At 38.1% G+C, this 27,307-nt stretch overlaps 1 protein-coding gene and 1 long non-coding RNA gene across 5 annotated transcripts in view; one reads left to right on the top strand and one right to left on the bottom strand.

The window, feature by feature from the left end:
- Nrx-1 (neurexin 1) overlaps nt 1-27,307 on the bottom strand; it is a 177,099-nt gene that overhangs the window by 44,957 nt on the left and 104,835 nt on the right. For 3 of the 4 annotated variants that reach the window (XR_011545996.1, XM_070659403.1, XM_070659404.1), the window contains exons 6-9: nt 23,664-23,690; nt 15,555-15,713; nt 13,681-13,833; nt 2,825-2,896 (exon numbers count right to left, since the gene is read on the bottom strand). Coding sequence is in view for 3 of the 4 variants with exons in the window: in XM_070659403.1 (XP_070515504.1) it covers nt 2,825-2,896; nt 13,681-13,833; nt 15,555-15,713; nt 23,664-23,690 (411 nt within the window). In the remaining variant the exon portion in view is untranslated. The remainder of the gene's footprint in view (nt 1-2,824; nt 2,897-13,680; nt 13,834-15,554; nt 15,714-23,663; nt 23,691-27,307) is intronic. The other variant, XM_070659405.1, reaches the window with a different exon arrangement.
- LOC139104149 (uncharacterized) lies at nt 19,243-23,164 on the top strand. The gene is made up of 3 exons (XR_011545998.1): nt 19,243-19,433; nt 19,600-19,639; nt 22,449-23,164. It is a non-coding gene; the product is annotated as an uncharacterized lncRNA (long non-coding RNA).

Genomic DNA, 27,307 nt, shown 5'->3' with positions numbered 1-27,307 from the left:
AGAAAAGGCAAAGAGTAAGTACCCTGGGGATTGCTGCCGGAGCGAGAAGGGGTGAAGGAACTTTTGGCACGGGGTAATCGAAAAATATATATTCAAAGTTATTCCAAGTGTTTTCTTACCCAGAGCCCCACCGTGTTGCAGCTGCGCAAGAGTTACGATATCGATGTCGTGGTTAGTGTGCGCGGCATACATATACGACGAGGCTTAATAGACGAGAATTTAGGGCGATCTTGTTCGCGAGGGATGGGAGAAACAAAGTGGGACCTATACACGATCGTGGTACGTATGTGTATCATGTTCATATATGTGTATTAAATCATGTGAAACGACTGTGAGACGGGCTGACTGATTCTGGAATTGATCACTGATTATGATATATTTTGTACGATTTGAAACATTCTCTCTTTCTCTCTCTCTCTTGCTCTCCCTATTTTTTTTCTTCCTTTCTTTCTCTCTTTTTATTTTTTTTAATAGATATTGTATAGATACAAGATAACGCGTTTGTCCCATTGTTTCCAAGTAATGCTGACACAGTGATCGATACTGTGGACAGAGTATGATATATTTGTATAACTTAAAAGCAGATTTAAAATTGCTAACAATATTATATCAGTGATATTAGATTGTGGAATAATTTCCATAAGCTGTAAAAATTTTTATTTTAATCATTACTTTAATATCTATTTTTATTCGAATAATGTATTTAGAATTTTTGCGAATATTTTCGTTGTATTAAAAACGAACATTTTATGAGTCAAACTTTTTTGTTCATATGAGCATGGTTATAAATAAAAGTTTTTAAATAACTTTTTCTAAGTTTTATGCGCGTTATAAATCGTAAGTTATAAATCTGCAAAAAAAAACTTTAGAACAAAACAAATAAATAAATTTATAAAATTTTATAGATCTGAACAGTAAAATAGTTACGTAATATTTTTTAATCTTATAATTGTGAGAAACTCGATTCTTTTTTTTAAATCTGCTTTTTAGTGTGGTGTTTCCTTATGAAAACGAGTATGTTTCAGCATGACCGGTAACAGTGGGTGGCCAATCGATGTCGATCTGTTCTTTCGACCTGAAAATACAATTAGACGTAATTTTTGGCGTCAACATGCAGGCGGGTGCATTTCGTTCGTTCTCCTTTCCTCATGCAGCTTGGTGCTCGAGCTAAAGGCAATTGTCAGACGCTCATTGATCACTCATTCCGTGAGGCAGAAAGGATGATTCAATGAAATGATCCGCTATTCGTTATCAGTCGGTCAAAACCAGAACAAGCGTTAGTCTGTCAAATGTAATCATACTCCCGAGAAGCAATTTAATTTTATTAATCGCGCTCACAGTCATTTCAAAGAAAATAAAGTAAATTCGCGATCGGCTGTTTTCATTTACAATTTACATAAAATTTTTACATCTTTACTATCACGAAAAGATTTTTTTTTTTTCTTTTAATATTTCTGTTCCCAAAAAAATTAAACAGTTCTTTTTCTTTCAAGCGATATTAAGTCGATCTTTAAACTCGACTGTATCATACGTGTTTCAAGAAATTAGATCGCGTTAATGATAAAAATGATGATGGTAAGAGGAACGTAGATTGTTGCGTGCATGTGCAATGATTAGTGGTGTACCTATAGAGCTAGCTTAAGTGTTATGTGCGTATATTATTCACGCGTGAGCTATGTACATATTGTGGCTGATTTCCTAACCATTCTCAAGAAAGAGCTCGTAAAAAGGATTATCTCGATAAGACAGTTAAAGAACATTAAATACTGCACAGTTAATTGCAGCGATCAATACTAGAATTTTTTAAAGTTACGTAATTATATATTTTTTATCAGCAAGTAATTAAAATGTTTTATTAAATGTCTTAAATATTTTAATAAAATCATCTAATTATTTCGTGTCTTATCATCATCCTTCTTACGAGCTGAGTGTTTTTCTTTCTTTTTTTTTTTTTTTTTTTTTTTTTGATAGGAATAAAGAGAAGAGAAAATAGAGAATAGCAAAAGTAGAAATAATAAAGTTGGATGTAGGAGTTGAAAGTCGTATCAATAAATAGGATAGATGCATTCGAATATTGAAACTTTTGATCGTTCAAATATTCTACACGATTTTCTCATATAAAACTATATATGTATATCTATATACGTGAAATATGTATATACAAAACTCCCAGTGCATGCTGAATATACATATTAAAAATTGAATTCCTAATTCACAACTTATTCACGTATATTTTAAATTCGCTCAAATATTAAAAAAAAAAATCCAATGATTGCAAAACTATTTAATTCGTATATCCTTTTCATTTAATTTCACTAGTTTACCTAATTTTTCTTTCGCATTGTATTACCTTTTTATTACGTTTTATTGCCATTTATTAAATTATACTATAAATTCAACTGAATTAAATGGAACAATTTATAAAATTTAATTAAGTCATTAAAAGTTTTTTATTGTACGTAGCAGAATTAAATTTTTAATTTACGAATTGTAATGTTTATATAACTAGAACAAACCTTGCGCGCGCGCTAATTTTTTCAATATAATTTTATAGAGAAAATCTCGAAATATTCGACCATATCTATTTTTCGCTATTCAGCATTTACTTCGAAGATCGAATATAGGAAAAAGAAAAGAACAAGTGAAAAGAAGAAGAAGAAGGTGCTCTGGTGGACCACTCTTCTCTAAGAAGCTAAGGTCTCGCGTGAAAGTTAGCCAATTAGTTATATACAAGTGCGTGTCCGGGCCAAACGAGAGCTCGCGAGCTGAGCTCTCTGCTTCATCTCTTTCTTGCTGATTTTTTTTCCAAGCTTTGGAGGCTTACCAGGTGGGACTCTGGGCTGGTGAAGGTGACCAAAGCGCCGTGGAGTCGCCTCTTTACCGTTGCTCCAGCCTTCTTTAAAATGGCAGTCCAATAGCGTGCGTTGGCCCAAGTTCGACCACGTGTGGACGCACGAGGGTCAGCAACATTGAGAATCGATTTTAGAATGATCGGCGTCGCATGCGTTTGCGCGACGTATGCTTTCGATGCGTGGTGCAAAAGAGTTCAAACCATCGGTGCTAGTCTTATCTTAGAAAATTGCTAACAATCGCTTCTGCCTATGCAGCTAATTGTAAGATTCACAAAGTGCATGTGTCACTTCGAGAAAATATATAGTACAGTCGAAATCAGTCGAGATCTTCGATCAGTCTACAGGGTCTAATGTTATTGTATAATTAAAACGTTGCGTCAAGTGTTCATAAAATAATTGCCGATGTAATATTTATGCAAGGTACAAGTAAAAAAAAAAAAAAAAAAAAAAATTACGTATATAATTATATATATTGATTGAAAAATGTGAGCTAAAAATGAATTTTCTTTTTCTCTTCTCTTCACATCGCAATATTAGTTTCACGACGTGAGAGAAAATTGCAAAATCGGAGAATGTATTTTGGCATGAACGACGTTTTCAATATTTCGTTCTTTTCTACCAATTTGTCTCTTGCCGCGTTCCGAATGAATTTCTCTGTTCGTTTTTTCGACGTGAGGAAGGAAGTCGAGACACGTGACAGACAGCGACATTGACAATCGATCTCGGAAAATTTGTTTCCTAGACTTATGAGAGATACTCGTAATTTCCTATCGATTTTCCTGTATATTCACGCGAAAGAATTAATTTTCGGGTCCATCTGCTTTCAATGACGCTGAGATCTCATCTCTCTGGCGCCTCTGATAAGCTCCTATGATTCAAATGAGACGAATGAGAAGAGACGATTGCTGTTTAACATATATTATCATTTAAACTCTTTTAACTTCTTTACTTTACGCGGAATCAAATGCTAAATTCTAAATAACTCAACTGCCAAGTTGTTGCGAACGAATGAATTGCCGACGAGACAATAAAGTTTCATTCGCGAGAAGTATAAAAGTAAGTACGACTTTTAACAGTAGTTTAAGAACGTTCATTGTCGAGCACATCCCTAGCGGACAAATCCTCAGAGGCACATTCTAGCACAACTTCCGTCCACGAGCGTTTCGCAAAGGAAGTCGACACAGCAGCCCGATACGAATATAATTACACTTATCGAAAAAAATATGCACATCGTGAGATTTAAGTCAAACTTTCGCTCAGCTTTCAATTACTTCCAAAATGTCATTAACCGAGACAGCGACGTTGAAAAATTTTAATTTTTAAAGCAATCAACGAGCTGGGTTCGCGTGTGTGTGATAAAGCTTAAAACATTTCCGACAAAATATAATTTGAAGAACACTCGTGATTGCACAAGTATACGCGCATAGAAATGTAAAATATATTTAAAAAAAAAAAAAGAAAAAAAGAATTACGTAACGAAATATCAGAGAGCCAGTTAACTTTTTTTTTTCTGCCTCCGCAGTTCAATTTGCGGGAACAAGAATGGTTTTAAATTATATAAAGAATACTTTGTTAAAAATTGATATTACTTAGCCTCCTTTCTAGCAATTTTTTGTAGGGCGTTCGCGCAACGAACCGTCTCTGGAATGAAACGAGTGTAAGACGCATCGTTAAACACGTCGCGGGGTATAATGCGTCACTTTAAGACGAGAATTATCTTTCGAGCGGTATAACGAGAGGAGTAAGTCGCTGAAAGTCCCCGTGGCAGGAGGTTCGTGTCGGCACATCGTGCCCGAGCATTAAGGCGCTTGTCATAAATATGAGGAGACACGCGTTCGTCTTGAATGCCCGTAAAACTTCCGCAACGAGCCGCAGAGCTTGCGCGCAAAATGAGAGCGTCGCGAGTTATACGGGAATAAATTTACTAGTGGGAAATGAATGATACTTTCGCGAGTAGGAACGGGTTTAAATGCGCGGAACAAAGCGATATAAAAGCACGTGAAATCGGTGACGATGCTGATAAGGCGTACGTGTCGGCACGTCGTATTCTTCGTACAAAAAGGTAGCCCGAAATATCGACGCCGCGACGACGGAAGTATTACACGAGCGGAATCGAATCTAAGCGCACGAGAAATACCTCCGGTACACCGCGACGGAATAAAGTACACCTGTGTCGGGATTTAATATCGCGGCCATCTCTCGAGACGCTTTCGAGACGTCACGTAAGCCCGAGCTACTCCAGGCTTAGCGATTTCGTGACAGATTATGCCGGATTATTCGACGAGCACGCACGTGAATAAGAAAATGTACCGAGATCCGGCGACTTAACCCAGATACCAGCCAATTTTGCGCGAGGGTCTTTAAAGCATTTCGCTGCGCATCCCTTCCGCTCGCGGAATTTTTTTACGTTTATTTTTCGCGAAGGTACTAGGTGAATACAATACGCATGGGGGGGTGTATACAGTTGTATCAATGTCCCGAATGAAAATAATTTCTTGGTCAATTGAACGCCAAACGTTTCAATATACCAGGTTTTTCATTCCGCCGCGGAGTTTCAAGTTTGATTGAAGTTGAGAAATTAACATCGCGGAATGTTTAATTACAAATGGGAGCGATCGCTACCGATAAATGTAGTTTGTACACGTCAACTTGTATACGTATTTCAACTGGGTTATTTTTTTTTTTTCCCTTACTGCCCCCGCTGGTGATTTGTATCGCGCTTCTCGCAGATGTATTTACAATTTAATCAACAAATTATTACCAACACATAATATGCAAGCAAAATCGTTATATGCATAAAAAGACTATTGAACATTTAATGAAGAGAGCTCAACGATAATTCACCGCTATTCATTTATAATCAAAGACAATGCGCGAGCCGTGTTTTCACAATATTACTTATTAAAATAATATTAATTATTGCTCTATATCCCAAAGTGGGACAGTCCTGTAATGCATCATTTACAATGCGCGCGAGAAATATCGTTATCCATAGAACGTTATTCGGCATAATAAAAGAAATAAAGATTTTCAATGCTCATTTCAGTCTCTGGCACTTGGCGTTTAATTTGTTACATCGTCAGATCTTAATTAAAATGCATTTATTTTCAAACCATTTCAATGCATTCGGAAAGTGGTAGCTATTTGTTGCTAAAACCGCAGAAAATTTGTGTTACGAGCAACGGTATCCGTTTTAAAATAAACTCCTCAATTAATATATCAAGTATTATTAACGACAAACGACATTCAACAGATTAATATCCCTTGGATAACGTTCCGCGATGCATTCGACAGTGCCGCGGAATGTAGCCACAGTAGAAATTAATTATTATGCTGCCTGTAAACATTACACTCGCGCTTATTAATTCTTGAAACTCGGTCACCCTTCTGAGAAGTTCACCTGGTTAATTAAAGCAGCACCGAAAACGGCTGGCGCGTTAATTAAAAGGCGGAAGGAGCGTCTTACAACCGACCTGATTGCTGGCAGTGCGAGACGGAAGGGACGTTACTTCTCGCCGTCGCGAGTATTTCAAGAAGGATCAAGTTAGGCGCACCGCACAAGACTTACTCCACGATGCAAGATGGAACGTAAGAAACAAATAAAGCATTGATTTATAAATGCCGTTAATGTCAAAATTCAAGAGGGAAAGCGATATATTAATGTAAAGTAATATTCTCCGCGTTTAAATACATATATGTATGTATCTTTAAACTTTCAAATAACTGTCTTTTGTGCAAACTCTTAATTGACAAGAATACGAAGATGTCGACATGGGTAAAAGTATATTATAATTATAACTTGTCTGTTAAAAATAAATTGTAATAAAATCTTAAACAAAAAATAGTTCGGAATTAATGATAAACAAGTAGATTTTATTTTTAATTTAGTATCAAGTGGACTTTGAGAATGTTTAATACTGAAAATTAAAAAGTTATGAAAAAGTGTAGGGTCTAATTAAACTTTCCTTAAGGAAAAAATCTGCCAAAGAGTGCGCTCTTAAAGCTTGGCGACCTATTTTAAAGTCGCTTTTATAATAAGATTTATTTGTCAGAGTTGTTCTTTCTACTCATTGTGAAAGAAAAAAAAAAAAAAAAATTAAAGGAAATAGTTTCGAACACTTCATAATAACTCAAAGTGGAGGAGTGCTTTATTGAATTTCCCGTTATGCGACAGACTGGAAGAAACAGAGCGATTCACGAGTTATTGGCTAATTCATCAAAATCGTCGATTTGTCGTCAGAATGAAAGATCATAATTTCATTGAATCTGCTTCGAACGAAAATTTACGAATACGGCCTGGATTTACTCACCGACGAGATCGTGACTCGTAATTCTCGATCACGCGTGTCACGAAGTGAACCATTGATCGAGGTGAACCACCTACATCGCACAACGCAAACACGTAATAATTTAAAAAGGGCAACGTCATTACCGTGAATATTCGGCGTTATTTAAATCAAGTTTTCGAAATGTTTTTAATACGCCCGCGTTTTGTACCAATTAATTAATTAATTAAAACAAAATTTGGCTTATCGCGCGTGCATCGTGGGAAACTTGCTAATAAGGGAAAAGGAAACGCGCGCGAAAGCATGGAGAAGAAAGAGCGAAAGGGAAAGAAATCAGAGTTGTAGACGAGACGAGAGGTACATCCGTACTATTCTTTCCCGACACTTTTCCCAGATATAACCCCGTCGCGCGCTTTCTCGTCCATTTATCCTCGCGGTGCACTCCGCGTAGTCCGCACCCAGTCCCGACAATGTTTTATTTAGCAGGAACGTATATTTTCCGGCTGAGATTCGTCGTCTATCCAGGCGAAAATGTTTGGAAAGGACGAGCAAAAGCGACCGGGATAGACGGAGAAACCGACGCGAGAGGAAAAAGAAAAGGGAACGCTATAGGGAATGAAACCGAAGGGCTAATCTTGTTGAATAACGACGACGTTTGCGCCGTTGTAACGTGTGCGAGACGTTACATGGTCGATTTCCTACACCACCCTGATAGAAATAATATCGTAAATCGCCGAGCGTAAAACTGAACGCGCCGGGAGCATAAATGCTTGCCTGAGTTCTTTGCGGCGAAGGATTGAATCTTATGAGATCTTTGATAGCGGATTGATCTCCAGATTAATGTTCGACTGGAAACGAAGGAAATGCAAAAAAAAAAAAAAAAAAAAAAAAAAGAAAAAAAAATACGTAGCGAATTGGAACAATCATTTTAAGATAACACACATCGCCGACGAATTATGTGTGTGAATTTTGACAGCAGAAAATAATTAATTTTTCGGTAACTAAAATTTAAAGTTCATATTATGCTTTTGGTAACGAAGGAAAAATATTTCCCACTCCCCTTAAATCTGAAGAGTCATTCGAGATTAGTAAGCTTCTTGTCCTATCGTTTATAGGCGGAAGAGCAAAATAGGAGGTTGAATCGTTCTCGAGTTAACCGGCGGATAGGGAAGCTGGAGGATTGTGCCGAGGAACAAGCGTGAATCCGAGAAAGGAGATTCGCGGTAATTCGCGCGTCTTTGCTTAATTGGATTACTGGAGATTCCAGTATTTTGCTTATAAAGGCATACCGTGCATTCCCGGTCGGCCAAGCATTTCCGGTTGTTCTTGCTCTAGGGCGCTCGATTTTTGCCACGTTAGTCTTGTCGTTTTGTGACGCGCGCGGAAACAATTCTTATTATTAAATTGTATTTCGCGGCGAGACAAACGAGAACGAGAATTGTGGCAGCGGGATACGAGATTGAATTTATTTGACTATTTGACAGGACCGGCATTTCCATAAATCTTTTCAACCAGCACAAAACAATTTCATCCATTGACGTCGCGCATTTACCTTGGACATTCTTCGTCGGTTGCAAAGCTATAACTAATTCTATTACATCGTTGAGTGTTTTAAATATTTTACTGAACAAGTGACGAAAAAAGACTTGTAAAATATTTAATTCTTTTTTTTTCGTACTAATATTCCCTTTTTAAGATTATCTTTTTATTTTTATTATGCTTTGTAAAATATACTTTTTCTGTAAAAAAATCAAAAATCGATATCTTGCGATTGAAATACAAAGAACTATTTGCTAATTTTCTATTCAGCGTTTGCAAATTAAATTTAAGTTATTTTTGAAAAATAATTCTGTTACTGGCACTCTGCATTTTGCATTTATAACATGTACCGCAGGTAACTATGTAATGTTGCGGAAGTCGCCAGCAAAAACGACTGCAAGCTGGCTAATAATATGTTGCCCAGCTCGACGGTAATTTTGCGAGTTTTCTACTTTAACTGGAATTAACTTTGCGCTAATGGCGCTTGCTCTGTTGCTGCAGTAAATAAGTGAATCGGGACGTCCAGCTTTCGACTTTCTGGACAACGAATTTTCATGATCTATGCAAGCTCGTAAGAAAAACTTTGTGACATGAACAACCCGCGTACTTTTCTTTATTCTTTAACGAATTTTTCGACCAAAAGAAACATACCTATGATTTAATAATTAATAATAATTATACTAGTAATTTTCAAACCGAAACGAAAGACAATTCTATTAGAAAAAAAAATTAACTTTGCTAAATTTTTATCACAAAATATTACAGTTAAAACCATATATTTATTTTACAGAACTTGCCCGTTTTCTTTTAATTTTTTAAAATTATTGGTTAATTATAAATCAAGTGGCGTTATTAACGGCGCTAATTCCGTAGAAGCTGAGAGGGAACGAGCAGATGAAAAAGTGCAGCTTCGTAGTTAGCTGATGCATGTAGCCACGTGTGCAACGGGATAGCTATATGGCCATGGTACATTAGATGGCCGAACACGGGAAGTTCTGTAGAATAAATCAGGGCCGCGGTGCCGTGTAGACGAGGAAAATCGGCGTGTAACAACGGCGATGCATCCAACGCGCTCGTACTGCAAATGTGTTTGGCTCACGTAATGCAGCAGAGGGAACAAGAACCCATTGCGCGGGCCGTACGTACGTCGCAAAATGTAAAAAAAAAAAAAAAAGAAATTCCCAGGCCAGATTTCGCAAAACCTCTCTCGCTTTTACATTACCGTCGTGATCTATAGCTGTTGCGGCAGTATCGATTATATCCACTTTAATTTTGAACGACACAAGATGCCAGATTCTTAACACAATAAATCTATTACGACAAAAGAAAATTAAGGAAACATTTTGAACAGCTTCTGTTAACTAAAACTATTATGAAATATAATACTGTAATGTCCCAAAGCGAATTGATAAAATATTATTCCTAATTACCAATAGCATCTACAATTTGCTTTTGACAAACGAAAATGGTAGTATTAATATGATAATGCGATAATGCCGGTGCTGCGCGATGAGAGTAATTTCAAGTATAACGAGTTTCAATTAAAATAACCAAGCTATAAATGTCGGCGAACTCTTTTACGGTTAAATTAATATGCAAATCACTTGAAATCTATGTAACTTGAAACTAGGTCGATTCTCAAGCAGTATTAGTCGTATATAATAAAATAATTATTATGAAGCAGGAACAATCCCGGGATATATATTTTTAACGATTTAATTCACCAACTAAAATTACTCACTTAATAAAATAAAATCAAATAAATACAAACAATCTTAAATATAAAAAAAAAAAATAAAAAGAAAACTATGAGTACCGGTCTCTCATACGTCATACTACCTCGTCTGCGAATTTTATGTTTCTTGAAAAATACAGTGAAAAATAAAATATCGATAAAAAAAAAAGTCCGGAATACGTATACATCTGATGACCCAGGAAAATACTTTAACCGGGGAAAGCTTTAAAAAACATTCCCGAGCAAAGCTGTGGCAGTTTTCGATAATTAAAACGCAACCACTGTAACGTCTGCATTGACGTTTCTCGGACTACTGCGCCATCCGGCAAACGAGCACTTCGATCTAGGGGGGTTTCTCGCAAATGTCTCATCTACTAATTACTACCTTAAAATAGCTCGTCGTGTGGTCGCTGTGATGTTTCAGCACTAATTTTCAGACGTCGCGAACGAGGATAATGTGCAAAACGTCATTCGACGAAACCTTAAAATTCTATATGAGATTCAAAATTAAAAGAACGCGGAAGACAAAAGATAAGTAAGATCAAAGGCTATTGAGCAAAGAAATTGTGAGTTTATGAAACGAGAAATTAATGAAACGACTCTCAGAACTGGACGCCTAAAAAGCGATGTCAGATAATTAATTTCAACATGTAAATTAATAATTAAAAAAAAAAAAAACATTAGCAATAACTTCAAAAGATGTTGAGAGATTTTTTTCAAAAGGTAAATTAATTTGAACAAATACGCGAGTAATTTTTATCATGAAAATCCTTCTTCATGTTTAAATATAGCTGATACTAATCGACTCGGTTGATGCATATGTTCTGGGAATGCAATATCCATCGTGAATATTACGAGTATATATAGGAAAATACTCCGTCTAGCCGTTGGCTCTTGATTCGAGAGTAATTCGAGATGTAACGTCGATATCTGAATGCGGCAGGCATCAGAGCCTCTGATCTAATTATGAATGCGCCAACAATACCGGCATTCGCGTATTTATACGTTCCCTTACTATTGCCAAACGGATGAAAGCTCGGTGCAAATGCAGCATTACGATTATAAGCGTGGGACACGCTGAGGGTAATTGCGCTTGTATGCCGATACCGATATTAATTATAACTGAACTACAAATGCGAGTGCCGTTCGCGTTGAATGAACATCTGCTCACTGTAACGAGTTTAATGCGTAATAATACTGTCTACCGGTCAAAAATAATATCAATAGCGTCGCGATATTAAAAATATTCCCATTAAAATATTCGCATTAAAATCACGATATATAATCTTGGTGTTAAGTGATACAATTAAAATAATAATAACCTAACATTTATTAATATTCAGTGGTTCTGTGCAATATATTTTATTCGTACAAAATATTTAATTCCCGTATCAGATATATTTAAACGTGACAATTCTGTAATAAATCCTCTTTATTTTTAATAAGCTAAATTACTTTTGATACTAGCGTTTTTTAATCTGACGCTATATTATTCACATAAATGAATTTTACAAAAGCTTTTTATTTAAAGCAAAGTTATAATTACGTGAGTTGTCGATTCGCGAACGATATTCAAGTATTACGTATTCAACTGGCGCGAGACATTTGTGCACCGAGATTTCAAGATGATCCGCGCTATCTCGACCTACGAAGGGAAAACAACGTCCCCTCGAAATGGATGCACTAATGCACCAACTGCGTAAACCACGACGAAAGCGAGCAATGCAAGAACGGTCATGCTCATAAACAAGTTCCTGCACGAGAGCGGCGAAATGCGCTTTTAGAGGTCACGTAGTACACTCGCCCTCGTCCTTGCGCCCTTTGACACCTTGATGGCTGGTGTAACAAGGATTTGCAATGGTAACGACGGTGTCTCGTGGCCTGTAAAAGCGCATAAAAGAACGCGCTGCGCGCAGAACATTTGCGTGAGTGTATTCGAGAACACGGTCCGAGTGTCTTTCGATGTAACAAAAGGGAAGACTTATGAGAACATTTGTAAAAAAAAAAAAAAAAGAAAGAAATAAAAAAAATTGACACCTTAATTTTTCCTAACGTCAGTAACATTTAATAAATTTGTTCTCAAGCTGTCTCACATGTGCTTCTAATAGATTTAAAAAAATTTATATATACTATTTTCTGCTATGAATAAATATTGGCGAGAGATGTGCTCAAAAATTATCAACGATGTGTTATCAAAACGCATCGGTATCGCTGCATGGCAGTGATACACTGCAGGTAGAAAAGAACGAAATATCAGAGTCTCTATATGCCAGAGACAATTCTAAGTACGCAAATCTATGTAGGTTTTTGCTCTATTATTTTATGTATATTCCCCAATTTAAGGTGATTTAACAAACGTGTACTTTTACAGGCAAATTCAAATTTGCATGTATTGAATTACGTAGCTGCTTGGGTGCTCGGTTATTTCTTTTACGGTGCTTTTTCTTCCTGAAAGTCTACGAGAGTGGCAAAACGCGCATCGGTAATCGACTACACGCGCCACGTGCAAGAGTTCAAATGCGCCCGAGTGTAAAAAAAAAAAAAAAAAAAGTCAATAGGACCTTTAGTAATTTAGAACGAGGACATTCGAAGCTTCCTTGACCTCGCTCGCCGCTTTCGGAGATATTCGCGAAAAACTCGAAAGCGAGCTGCGTCGTTGCTTCGAACGGCTATTTGCAACTTGCTCGATTCGCGCAAAAAACTTCTTCGAGTGCATTCCCGATTTAATCGGATATTTCCATCGTCACGATTCTCGACTCGATAATGGAATCGGATCGTATTTCTTCTTTGGATTATTTAAGGGACGTGCATTAAAGTGCCGCGAGTCGTCCACAGTTTAAAGTAAAATCTATTATTCCGGAACGGTGCAGTATGATCGATATTCGCAAATATGTAACAGGAGATCTGCTACATATTTGATTTTCTGTTCTAAATATCAGGTAACCTCTCAAGATTAATGTAAATCGTACACAAGTTATATTGTCTCATATTTGTCTTAAAAAAATATTAAAAACTGCATTGATTTAAAAGAAATCTTGGAATAGCATGTAGAACTTAAAAATCTTTAAAAAAAATTATAATAATTTAAATGACATTACTTTTACGTCTGTAGGTCCACCAATTGTATTTAGAACAAGAAAAATTCTTGTAGAAGATAGTCTTGCTTTTCTTTTTAAGCAAGTAATTAATAACGTGGCAATATTATAAGTGTGCGTACACAAATACTTTTCAAAGACATTACCCATCACCGTAAATAAAATTTACTCACCAAATGCGAGTCCCTGGTGGTGAACGTGATCGGATCCGTGGTCCTGGATTCGCGACAATGAAAGTCCATCTTTCCCCAAGCCGCAGCACCGGCTGCTCCGCTTTTGGCCGCCTCGATCAGCTCCATCCTGATTCTTTCCGCAGCGAATTCCACCTGCAAACAAATAATGAAGTACATTATTTCACTTTCTAACAAGCTTTATGTTACATCGTTGCATAAATATCTGCAAATATGTGGGCAGGAACACATGCAAAAAAGTTATTCAACTCTGATGTACAACGCCAAAGAAAAACGTACATCAGTTCTCGTTTTTGACGACATAATGCACTATAATTGCGGCAGCGAGCTAAGAGTCTTAAGTTGAAACTTTACCGAGACGCAATCCCGAACAATTTACATATCGCAAGAGCGCGCGCGCTCGTAAATAAAAGCCGCGGAAATAATTCATCGGGCGATTCGCATCGCGTTGGTTAACCTACAAACAGTCAGCAAATTACGGTCGACATTAACCTCTCACCTCCGCCGGTGCGTTTTATATCGTGACAAGTTTTATCGCTCCATCCGCGTACCTTTGTCATCGTCCACGGCGCGTTACGTTCGACTTTCCTTCACGTAGAACTCCCCAAGAGTAAGACGTCGACATGAATATTTCATTGGGACGCGATGACCGCGACACTCCGTTGCGCGGACATTTTCATTGGTTTCCGCGGCAACTTCGCGCGTATCGGTACCGTCGGTAAAAAGAATTTTCAATTGTTTAAAGTCTAAAGACTAAAGCAAAAGTTAAAAATATTCCTACGCAGTACTTAACAAGTTCGAAGGGATATTATAATGATTTATTTAATGGATCTTAATTAGGAATTATTCCAACTTAATTGTTGTTGACTGAAAAGTTACGGAAATTTAGATTTCTTTAATAAAAAAAAAAACTACAATAAAAATTTCGGAATTAGTTTCGAGCTGCTTGAATTCCTTTGTTGAAGTAAAATTATATTGCACCCCTTTCAAATAAATATTTTAGAAGAACACCGTATAATTGCAGCTTAGAAATCGTCAAACATATTCCTGTACTTTTGTCTTTACAGAGTTAACAAGAATCTCGTTATTTTATAAGTTTCACGCACACATACAAATTTATTATAGCAGAGAATGTTTAAGCATCATATATGTTCTGCAAAGAACTCGGTGAATTGATTACGTTCCCTTTACTGACACTAGCTATCTTGTCAAACGTTCAGCAATATGCTATTTCGATTTATCATTGGCGATTTATGTTTGATATCAAAGTAATTGTTCGCTCGACTAAACAAGCGTAAAAAAGGCAATTTAACAATTACGATGGATAAAAGAACGATTCATACATCAGCGCTTTTTATTATTCTTTACACAAAAAATAGCCGTCTTGTAATAAAAGCACATAAGAGAACGTGCAATGAATCAATGACCTAAGTCATTTATTATTTAAGCTGTTTCTTTGCAGATCAACAAAAAATAATTAAAAAAACCTAGTTTAGATTTAGAAATTATTACTAATTACTTGGTGCTTTATATCTTGATCTTTTTCTCAAAGTAAAAATACTAATTTGATCTTATTCAGTATTCTGGTTTATCTCCTATAGTCATTTAAACGTTCTGATATTTTTTTTAAAGCTGACATTTAATTAAATAGTTTCAACGAAGATCACTGAGCTTTACATTATTTTTTTAGTAAGTATTAAAACTGTGATCTCTGTAGTTTTAGCAGAAATCTGCCATTAAAATAGAACGACTGCTATTACGCTTTATGCAATTCTGATACCAGTTAAGATTATATGTGGTGTAAGAATGAAAAAGTTACCGGGAGGTATAAATAAATCATGCCCTGCTGATCTAACCTTTCTCAGACATCCGACGAAGTTGTTGATCCCTTTGGCGCCCTGCAAGGATCTCGCATCAGCACCACCACCAACGAGAAGTTGATCGCTCTCCAAGTGCGTGAACGATCCCGCGGTATGACCGTGATCAGCGTAAATCCCATCGACAATGGCAGAGAGCTATAACAGAAAAAAAAAAAAAATATTACAATAAAAATATTACCTCGCGACGAATTATGGAATTAAATGTAACTCTATTACTTTAGTTTTTTTTTCACAAAAGGCACAACTAAATTAAAATATAAACGCCGATATTTATACAATTTTTAAATTAACTATTTTTTACAATGGAATCTTACAATGTTTGGCAATTTTGACTTTTGCGAGATTGTTTTACTTTATTTTTTTTTTATCTATACATAATCTATATTCTCTAAGTGAAGACTTATTTATTACGCTCGTAATTTTTCATCGAGCCGGTAAATTACAAGCGTCGTTTTCTTGCTCGAGAGAGTAACCGGCACATCTCTGAAAAAGGACGGCTAAAGTTTCCGGAACGATCATGCGGGCATGCCGTAAAGTTTAGCATTTAGACAAGCGCTGTTCTTGAGGAGGTTCGTTACGACTTTAGCAGTGGTGTCGATAGACGTTATCTCTCGGTTATACGCTTCCTTTTTCGTCTACTGTACGCTTTAACCGACAGAAAGGGAAACTAGATAGAACGAGCAGGGTTAAAGCGTTAGGATGTTACGTCCTCTTTCGTCGTGCCTCTCAGAGGTATCTAACTGAGAGGAAGATACTATCCTCTTACTACTCTTCATCTTCTCTTACTACCAGGGCCGCTTCGACGCAGCCACGAAATTTGCGATGCCAAAATATAATCAATTTTAAGGCTTTTAGTTTAGGCAAGATACGTGCAAAATAAACTATTAACCACTGACTTAATTTTTCAATTTAAAAGTAACATAAGACTTGAAAGTTTTAATTTAATGTAAAACTTAAGATTGTTATATACGCAACTGTATGAGTTTGATGCAAATATTAATGTAAAATATTGTACTCGTTCGTACAACAGTCAGCGAATTGCAAATAAATGTCAGTATAAATAAACTAAAAAAATTATTACATAAATCTATTAAATTTTTCTGTTGTAATAAAATATTTATCGTTTAAATGCGAATTACTATTTTAGATTTGTATTTTCAAAAAAACGAGGACGTAACATTGAACAAAAAAAGGAAACGCAAAATGAAAATGTAATAAAGATAGATCTAAGACTTCTTGAAAAATAGAGTTATGAAAAATAATCCCTTCCATTAATTTAGCTTTAAAAATATGACGTGAACCGTTAAAGGCGTATAGGACCGGCCCTGCTTGGCGCTTCCGCCTTCCCTCATCGTAATTAGGTAGCTCTCTTGTCGAGAGCGCTTCCTTGGACCGCAGTCGAGCAATCTCCTTCATAATCCTCGAGGCCTTATCTCCGATGCTTTTCAGTGAACAAATAGATCTCGAGCTCATCGCGATGAAATTAAGGAACTGTCTACGACTAATGGTGTTCTACTGCGCAAAGCGTATTTAGCTAAAAAAAAAGTATAAAGATATGTTAATGCATTTCTGCTTCAGCTCAGTCAAAATTGCCAACATTTATGACATAAATCGTAATTAAAATGTGTCACCGGTAATTTAAATAGAACACTTTGAGCGCTAATATTTTCCTACGAAAATGATATTCGCTGTAATAAGTAATGAACTGATACATGTATAATTGATAAGATAATTATTTACATGATTAATTTGCAAATGTAAATCACCGTTAGCTAAACCGATTCAATCGCTTCCTATAATAAATTATAATAATATATAAATAATTTATTAAAGCCTGTTCACTACAGATTTCTGATTATTATTTATCGCTCGCCGATTTTCTTGCATTATCAGAAATTACGTAGAATTTATATAAATCGTTAGTAATGTATAGATTAAAATTAAATTACGGGAGAGAGGTATTTATCTTAATTATATAGACTTGCCTTTATAAATTTTCAGTTTTACATCTCCCGCAGGGCTCATTATGTCGGTGGATTAGCCCACTTTGGCGAATCGCTAATTCAGGTGGAAATTTAATTAAGCTTGGGTAAATCAAAATTCGCAGTTTTGATTTGAATCGAGCAACCGCAATATCTCGCTCTATCATAGGGAAGAAATTAATTTTCCAACTTAATTAATTTTCCATCTTCATTAGCCACTTCTGGATCCGTTGACTCGTGCTAATGGTCGTCTTGAACATTTATAACAATGTCCTAATGCGAACCGAACTGGCAATTCATTGTTCAAGCAACCACACTTTCTTTCTCCGAAGCCTCAAGCCTTTGGCATAATTTACGACTCGCTTTTAACATGTACAGCCACTTTGTTCAATAACAAAATCATCACTTTTCTGCTGAAAATCAACGATTAATATTCAATGAGTCCTTGCGTTTATCACTTCGTTACTTCTACATTATATATAACAGTCACGTTGTAAATAATCTGACATGGAAAGAAACCTGTGCAAAGCTCGCCTCACGAAGTTAATCTTGTGACAACAGCTCGTCCTTGTCGTGTTAACGACAGCCACAGAGCGTCGATAGACCAGGAAAGTGAGCCGCAAATCCATCGCAAAAGATATACGTGCGAAAAGGTCCCTCGTGCAATGCGTACGTCGATCCTCGTTGTATTTATAACGATAGATTTATAACAATAGATATCATAAAACTCGCGATTTAATATTCGGTAACTTGGCGTCTTCAATATGGCTTCGTTAATACGCAATATGTACGTACGTGCACAGGGTACAAATGATTGACAGATAGGTAACACTGTGGCAAAGATGGACGCGAGCAGATGGCGCGGAGGTGAGAGAGCAGCGAATATGGCGTGAAGGTCGAGAGTTACGTTCTGAGCACAATCTACGTTGTCTTTTATCCTCGCCAATCAACTGCCGAATAGTTCGAAGTACCGGAGCACTTGCACAGGAGAGGTTTCGTCCGTACCGGGATTTATACGCGTCCGTATTTAACAAGCAAAAGTGTAACGAGGTGCTAAATACTTGTTCCCATTTACGTTCTATATGCGGTAAGCATTTACGATCATTTATCTCAAGTAAATTATACACAGTATCCGCGACAAGTTTCGAATGGTTGGTAGGGCTTGCACACTTGAAGGCCTAGCGTACGTAACGTAACGTTCGTCGAATCTCATACGAAGGTCAGACGGCTGAGGAGCTCTGCGGCTTTACTACTTCTCCCCCCCCGTCGTCTCGATTTCTTTCCCTGGTCACCTAGAGTCACATACGCAAGCCGCCGTCCCCGCAGTAAATGCGATACCTGCTTTTTATTATACACCGAACAGCAGACATGATGCTAGCCGCGGCGACAATGGCTAGAGTATTTAATCTTGGTCGTGGTATGCATCGAATCACACACGAAGCGCGAGCCCAGATGTTTGTTGTTGAAGAGTGAGGGAGAACGCGGCCTACTACTCTCCCTTCCCGTACTCGGCGGCCGAGAGTGGGGGACGTCACGTACGCCAGTCGCTGTCGCCGCTCGTCGCAGCAAATTATATCTGCTTTTCAGTGTACGAAATATCCCATACGATTTTGCAATTTAGGAGCTTATGATTAATTGAGATGTGAATATTTAAAGATTGACGCCTTCGTGGGAATGAGAGCGTGCTGTCGAAGTGAACGAGGTGCTGTTGGGCCTGGAGGTGCAGCCTGTCCCATTCTACTCGTGGAAATTCACAGACTGTGTGTCTTGTGCGACGAAGAAGAGGTTCAGAAGGACGTCTCGACGTCGTTAACGTTTTGAGAGGAGGAGGAGGCCTCGGAGAGGCTTCATGCTCTGGTGGAGCAACCCATGGGTGAGTGTCGCTTTTTTTAAATACGTAATTTCTTAACCTTGTCGTTCCAATGCTAAATAAATTTATTTTTAATTATTTTATTAAAAAACTAACGAGAAAACTTTTTCTTTTTGACAATGGACTTTTAGCATATCAATAATTTAATTTTTATATTTATTTGTTGTAGGTTCAACGTAACTGTAAACTCCACCGCTACGCAACCACCGGTAAATAATTTATTTTTTAATAATGTGTTTTGGGAGAGGAATATATTGCATACAAGATTTAAAAAATTAGAAAGAGTCAATTTCGTTAGTAAAAGAAAATTAAAATTGCTAAAATTTTTATAGACTTTAAATTATAAAATTAACTTTGAAATAATATTTTTTTAATTACATTCTCTTATTAAAATGATGCTAAAGTATTGTAAAACGTTAACGATCTAAAATAATATTTTTAATAATCTTGGCAATTGCCGCACGTTTTAAAAGTCAATGTTTCTCGCGTAAACAACCAGCAATGTTGTTCCGTGTTAAAAATCGTAGCTGTAAAATAATTCCGTTTCACTATTGGTTTCGTTCGCTTCGCCGATCGTTTTTCTACATTACGTCGTACCACGGAAATAAATGATTTCTACGTTTTTAACGAGATCGTAAATTATACCCGACACCCTGAAAGACTGCCTGCGGAATGAGTGAAAAACAAGGAAAAAGATTCGTGGGAGACCGGAGAAAACCGGAGAAACGTCATCATCGAATTTACTGAAGCATCGCGGGAGTCTTAAGAGCGGTTCAGACTCAAACATTGAGGTGAAAAGACGGGAAATGTGAAAACTTCCACGCGCATACTCGGTAGAGAAGAAAAAGGCAATATCAAGCTGGGGTCTTCTCTTTGCATCATGAATGATTTATTCTTGCTTTTTAGAGCGATAATGTCACGTCAATCTTAACATAAGATATAACTTTAAGAAAGAGAGGAGATCATATAACATAATCAACTTTTTATTTTATTTTACGTATCCGGAAATAAACATTAAAGATAAAAATTATTTGTGATAGTTACGTGAGTTCCGAAATTAAGGGAAATACTTTTGTAAAAGCGGCATTTTACGTTGCGTAATTTTTATAATTTTAATGAGGTCGTCAATTCTTATCTCAATGATGTTTCATTGAAAAAAAATGTATGAGGTGAAAGTACTCGTATTTAGCTAATGGGAAATTGTCAGCGATAAAGTAAAAGAAGTAATTTACGTTTACGTGACAAGAAATTCGCGATAACGTCAGTATTTTCAGCTCGCGGGCTGCGCCGTAAATTATGCAATCGATCGGTTTCGCGCCCATTTGCATTTCAGAATCTTTTTCCGACTCCGCGCTTGAAAGCAGTCAAGTGCAGGCGAGATGCATCAGCTGCAACTTTTTCCGCCTTCTCTTCGAAATCGTCGGTATATTTCTTTGAGACAGACAGGCGATAGAAAATTCATCGTTTATTGAAACGTTATTCCACTCACAATACGTGAAGTAATTTATTTCTTACACGAACAGTTTAAACGTTGGTATTACAAAAATAAAAAGTTGTCGAGATATGAGCTCCAGATTAAATTAATTTCTTATTTAAAAAACGTTTTACTTGCATACATCTCTCTTTCTAATTATAGTATTACTTGTGTATTAATTATTTATAAAAGCAAGAATAATGTTACAATATTTTAATAAGCAAGGACAAACCGCTTTAATTTTAATTAATAACCGCGACACATTTTTTTTTATTTTCTCACAAATCCACCACTTGTTAATCACGTCTCAGTCAAACCGAGATGTAAGAATTTCCTGTCACGGCACGACGTCGTTTATAAACTAAAAGCCATCAGCGTATTTTACAGTTTAGTGGCATTGAGCTAGGATAAATAATACGGGAACATTTGTCAACTTATTTCTGTATGCCACTGTCGTGGAAATACTTTCAATAAAAAATTCACACGGGATCCGTTCCGTCCGGAAGCACAGCGGGCGAGACAACGACGTTCACGTAGGCGAGAGGACGAGACTCGAATGGAGATCTCGAGATCACCCGCGTTTTCCGGTAGGACATGAGTAGAGCAATAAAAGAACGTGGTCGGAGGATCTAAACGGATAGATGACTGAGCTCTTGTTAAAAATACCTCGGTATTTCTCTGAGATGCAAGCAACTTTGCGCCCTTTGTAAAATTGCTATTAAAGAGGCTTGGCATATTCTTAAATAACAAAATCGGTGTGAGGATTTTTCCGCGCCTCTCCCGCGCCACCCCCGCGCCACCCCCGCGACTCCCCCGTGACTCTCCCACGTCTCCCTCGCGCTCCCCCGCGTCTCCCTCGCGCTCCCCCGCGCATCCCCCGCGACCGCCAGTGATCGTAGTCCGGTTAAGCGGCATTTTTCGTCAGCAGGTGTAAATGAGATGGTGACCCTCGCGCCGACCAATCACAGCGCTCTATCGATCGCCTTATCGCGAGCGTACGCGCGCGCGCCTACGTGGCTCACTTCCTGCGGAGTAAAGAACACGGCAGCCAGCACGTGGAGAGCACCGCTTTTCGAGACGGATATTGAGGTATTTGCGTGTGTTTTACATACTCGTGGTCGGGCGACGATACGGCGGGTATCGAAATCTTTCCGTCTAAGAGTCGGATCTCTATCGGTCAAGCTAGTTCTGGAGCTTCGAGCGCGAGCACGTGCTGCTAATCACTCCGCGCAAGTTCGCGTACTTTCGATCGCGGTTGCATAGTCTCGCATACGTATGAGTGTCGGCACGGAAGCTGTAGGCACGGGAGCAGGCACGGGAGTAGGCACGGGAGTAGGCACGGGAGTAGGCACGGGAGCTGGCACGGGAGCTGTGGGCGCGGGGAGCGCGGGGAGAAGGGGGGACATTGCACGATAACTAGACTAGCGCTGGAATGTGCGTTGGGTCACCCGCAACCATAACAAACGCGCGGTACGATTTTAACAACACGCGCTCAACAAGACCTTGAATACAACAGAGTATTACCTGTGATTTTTTTGTTCCAGATAATATTCTACCTATTGAAGGAGGACCAGCCCGACATCCCGCGGACATCCTGAGAGGAGGAGGAGGCCCAGGATGGGTATCCTGCCCCGGCGGAGCAACCCATGGGTATGTATTAATTTTTTCTTTGGATTTTTAATAACGTTTTTTAATTTTTTCATTTAATTAGATTTTATATCTATTAAATAATTGTTTCTTTTTCTGTTTCAGGTCAAGAGAAACTCCGCTGCGTCGCATCGCTCAGTGCCGCACGTTGATTCGAAATTATACGAACAGCAGCCAGTTCGTCGGTCGTACGGGGCTGCCGATAGTTACCGGGCGTTTTTTTAACGTTTCTTTTTAATGCGGGAGTGTCGGAAAATTTGTTAAGGATTTTTCGGGATTATAACTTCACCCGGGCGCGTTCGCGAGTTACTTGTGCGCGGAGGGATGGCTCGTCACGTCCCATCTGGGAGGAGGAGGAGGCCCAGGACGGGCATCCTGCATCGGCGGAGCATCTCTTAGGTGAGGATAAATTTATTTTATTAAATTTTTATTAAATATTACTTTTACTTTTTTTTAATTAATTTGATTTACCAATTATCATGTCTACATTAATGTTTTATTTTATGTTTCAGACACCGGCTGAACTCAACAACTCCGCTGATGCTCATGCAGTCTGGTGAGTTACATAATTTTTTTTCTTAACTTATAAATGGGTCTCTTGAACCGGCACGAATTGGGACCTTATAAAAAATAGCGTACGCGAAGCGTGCGCATGGTTTCTTCTCGTTAATAAAAAAAAATGAAGGAAACGATTTAATCGAATCTATTTAAAATAAATATTCTCTTAAAATATCTTTTGCTGGAATAATTTCCAATAAATTCTTTTTAAAATAATCCCGTAGTATCGATATATGTTAATAAAGATAAAATACGGAAATTATGAGCGACAATCGAGTCAAATTAAAATTAAATAAAATCTATTGCTTGATTAAATGTAAGAGTGGTATTAAATAACGACGATGAAACGAAGCACTATTAAAAAGTACATAGAGAAAAATCGTGATTAACTAATTAAATGATGTAAGTCCAACTTTAAAACGTCCGTGGTATTTTTTTTACACGTGGGGTTTTACTTCGCGATAATATTGGGATCAGAGCAACTTATTCGGCGTATCAGAGCTAGGTATATGTATACGCATAATACGTTGATATAGTAAAAAACATACACTTACCCTGCAAAAGCTAGTTATTGTAGAGATCTGAAACAGAAAACATAAATGCGCAATCAGTATACATAGTGCAGTATATATTTTACGCGTTTTCGAGCGACACCGGCAATTGAAATCCAAAAGTTGCCCGACGCGCGGAAGCTCTCGAAGCTGATCGTCGCGAGAGCTTGCAGGCTATTCAATGCCGAGCGAAACTTTTCCCTTGGATTATCATAAGAACTTTTTTGATACGAAAACGGCTATGCCGCGCGTCGCTCGGGAAAAACGCAAATGCGTATTTTACGTATTTGTTGAAACTTCACCGATTTTCATTTTCTCGCGGGGAACGCTCATAGTTTGAGGCGCGAAAGCATCGTCTAGTGGTACGAGTCAAGAGTCGGAAAATTTTTTTTTTCCGCGGAAATCATTAGGATCTTAATCTTTCTTTAGATGTTAATAATGCAATATTGGTTCGTGAAATCGCGCCGTCTTAGAAATACTCGAAAATATTCCTTTCAATAATTCAAAAGAAATAGCTATCGTGAAAGAAAAATATCCCTCTCTCGTCTTCATTTTGCCTTGCTTCCGCTCATTGCATTCTTCCGGTAGATTTACGAACGTAGATGAAAATTTTGTCGATCGCTTTTAAACGGACGATTAAAGAACTCTAAGATTTCATCCGTAAAATTTCCCGTCATTGATATGCCTCGAACGTGCGTGCGACACAAAGGGCATTTGCTTTCTAAACGCGGGCGGTTTGCGAGCCTGCGGCTGTGTGCGAGTCTTATTAAGGAATCCCTTTGATCACGCGGCGATTAAACGACTGACAGAAGAGCAACAGCCGGGAAGAGAAAGCCAGTGACAAAGCCCTTGCCTTTGCGCGTTGTGAAATGATCGTGGAAAACGTACGCACACGTGTTTCTTCTTACGTCGATTACATGGTTGCACGCGAACCTTTAAATGGACCGTAAATCAAACGATCGTTCTTTTTTTATATTTTTTATTTGACAATTACGTAATGGCGTGCAGTCAAACCTACGTACTGTATTTATTAATTAATATAATGTTTCCATTATATTTGATTGATTATTTTATTTTTGTTGAGTTTATTCGCTTCATATATTCATATATTTTTCATGCTTATAAATAAATATAATTTATATAAATTTCTGCACGTTTAGTGTGCGTTTTACTCTCTGTTGGACTCATTACGTGCACGTATATATTTTTTTAAAAATATGTTTAAACGGAAATTTTTATTTTAAACGCACTTCACGTAATTGCTACGGTAATAATTAAATTTGTCGCATCATAGTAAATTTCGGGATTGACGATCGCAAATTAAATAGATTCCGAAGGCTCGCAGTTAGTTCTATATACGAATGGTTTCTGATTCGGCATTATGTTAATATCTCGGTTAAGCTGCTAGGTCGATACGCTTATTGTTTGCCTTTGATCAGTTGCCTGCTTAATTGAGCTTCGATTTAGATCGCCCTTGGGCTCGGGCGTGTAATATTTGAGATTTCCCTCACCGGGAAAAAAAATAGGGAACAGAGGGATTACGACGTACCCGATGAGCTTTGTCTCGTGAAGCTTAACGTGTCTACATTACAGAGCCGGGCAAATTTGCGAATAACGAGAAGTCAATATTTTAACAGGCGTTTATAATTTATGCCGGAGCGTGTTGGAATAAAATATGAGATACGAAGTATCAACCTTAGCTCTTAATATATGATGTTTTATACTTATATCGCGAGCGGCGCATTAAAAAAATCCATTTGTTGAGGCATATTTTTTACAATGCATTTAATATCAAGTCTATGAGGCAACGAATTTCACATAAAATTGCTATTGCACGCCGGTGGGATTTTTTACTGAATCGTCGTGAATTTAGAGGTTACTTTGCGCATCAAAGACGAGCTTTCGGCATTCCTCCGGAATCTCTTTCGATTAAGCTAATGTTTGCACAGCTGAGTCATACGTAACGAATTAAACGTTCCTCGGAAAACTGGTCGAACGCGCTGCGAGCCCGCTCTTACTCGCGAGAACGATTTAATGCCGTGGATTTAGATCGCATATTCCAAATATTCCGCAAACGAAGGATCGTAGATCCTCCTATTCCGTCGTAATTCGCGATGATCTCTCCCCGGATATTTCACAAACGTTAGACTAACAAATCATATTCATTCCTCCGATTTGGTGGGCGTTGTACGACGTTTATTTAGATCAACCACGAACGACGTTTTAACGTAGAAAGTAAAGACCATTTTTTTTTAAACGTTCAATAAAATTGTACCGCAATTTGAAAAGAAATAGCGTGTAGTACGTGAATAATGGCTTTTTAATATGCGTTTTAACGTGTATTCCGTGTGTTGATTACCACGTAATTTCTCACGAAAATCCTCTTTATTATCTTTCCCCGTGCCTTTCAAATCGCCCTCTCTCTTTCTTTCGTTATCGTGCTCTTTATCTTTTTACACGCACGCGTTTAATCTTTTCCCACACATTTTTTCGCATTAAACGAGCATTATTACGTGAGTATCCTCCGTTTTCCCCTTCGGCGCGGAAATCGATCGTGTCAACAAACGTATCGTAGATGGCATACTTCGATAGTAAATTCCCGAAGTCTTCGCGTCGTGAAAGCCAGGCGTGACAAGAGAAGCGAGGCGCTATCGATGCACATAAGTTCGATCCGGCAGGCGACGAATTGAAATCTTGATTTATGGTAGGATACATACGACCCCGAATCTCTCCGTTTGCGCCGCGTACTAGGTCGCTCGAGATGCAGCAGTAGGAAAGTTTAGTTAAAAAAAAAAAAAAAAACTGTCGGCTTATTTTTTTTTCCAAGCCAGGAATTAGCTTTTGTCAGTTTTCAATTTAACTTTCATTCGCAGAGTACGTTTCGGTAACGCCGATATCTTTCGCAGCCGCAACATTTTTTGTTTCGGCCCCTTTAAAAACTCTTTTTTAAAATATTAAAAAAATATTTTTTCGAAGTAGAAAATTATCTAACCCGTGAATAGAAAATCAGCTAAAATGTACACGGAAACGTTAGCGAGCGTTACGCTCCAGATAAATTCCACGCGGCATAAAATAAGATCATCTTATCGCCGTGCATTCAAGGCGCCCTTTTTATCCGGCGCGAGGCTCGGGTCGATGCACTTGTCGTCACGAGAAAGCCGGGGGGGTGTGGGGAACGAGAGACGAAGGTACTCGCGCCTAAAGGATACCTGGTGATCCAGTGACACGCGAAGGATGGGACGCGATTCGCCTTCGTCGCCCCCTCGTGCCCGCTCGCGCGTGTAAAAGCGGGAAGAATTTCGCAGCGAGGAGGAACGTGATGAACGAACGGGCCGCGCACCTCATAGGTATGCACCGAGCGCGGCGAATGGATACGCTCCGAGGTGATACGGTGTTAAATCTTTCTGTCAGAGATCGGCGGAATCTCTCGGGTGGTGCACGCGCGATCGTGGCAGGGGCTTCACCCTTTGAGGATCTTCGAATCGACTGCGCGCGGCATTTTCCCTGTTCATTCTAAGGCGTCCCTCGTGCCAGGTCGGATTTTATTTTCCGCTCGCGAGATACATTGAAGGATGTAACTCTTCCGGTGTCTGGAATACAAGTGCAGTTCAACCGTAATTTAGAACTGCAGTACATTTTTGTAGACC

This window comes from Cardiocondyla obscurior, linkage group LG07 (genome assembly GCF_019399895.1).
Source record: "Cardiocondyla obscurior isolate alpha-2009 linkage group LG07, Cobs3.1, whole genome shotgun sequence".
In the NCBI taxonomy this organism is placed as follows: Eukaryota; Metazoa; Arthropoda; class Insecta; order Hymenoptera; family Formicidae; genus Cardiocondyla; species Cardiocondyla obscurior.
Note: the sequence above shows the minus strand (reverse complement) of the source record. Positions and strands in the feature narration are given on the sequence as shown.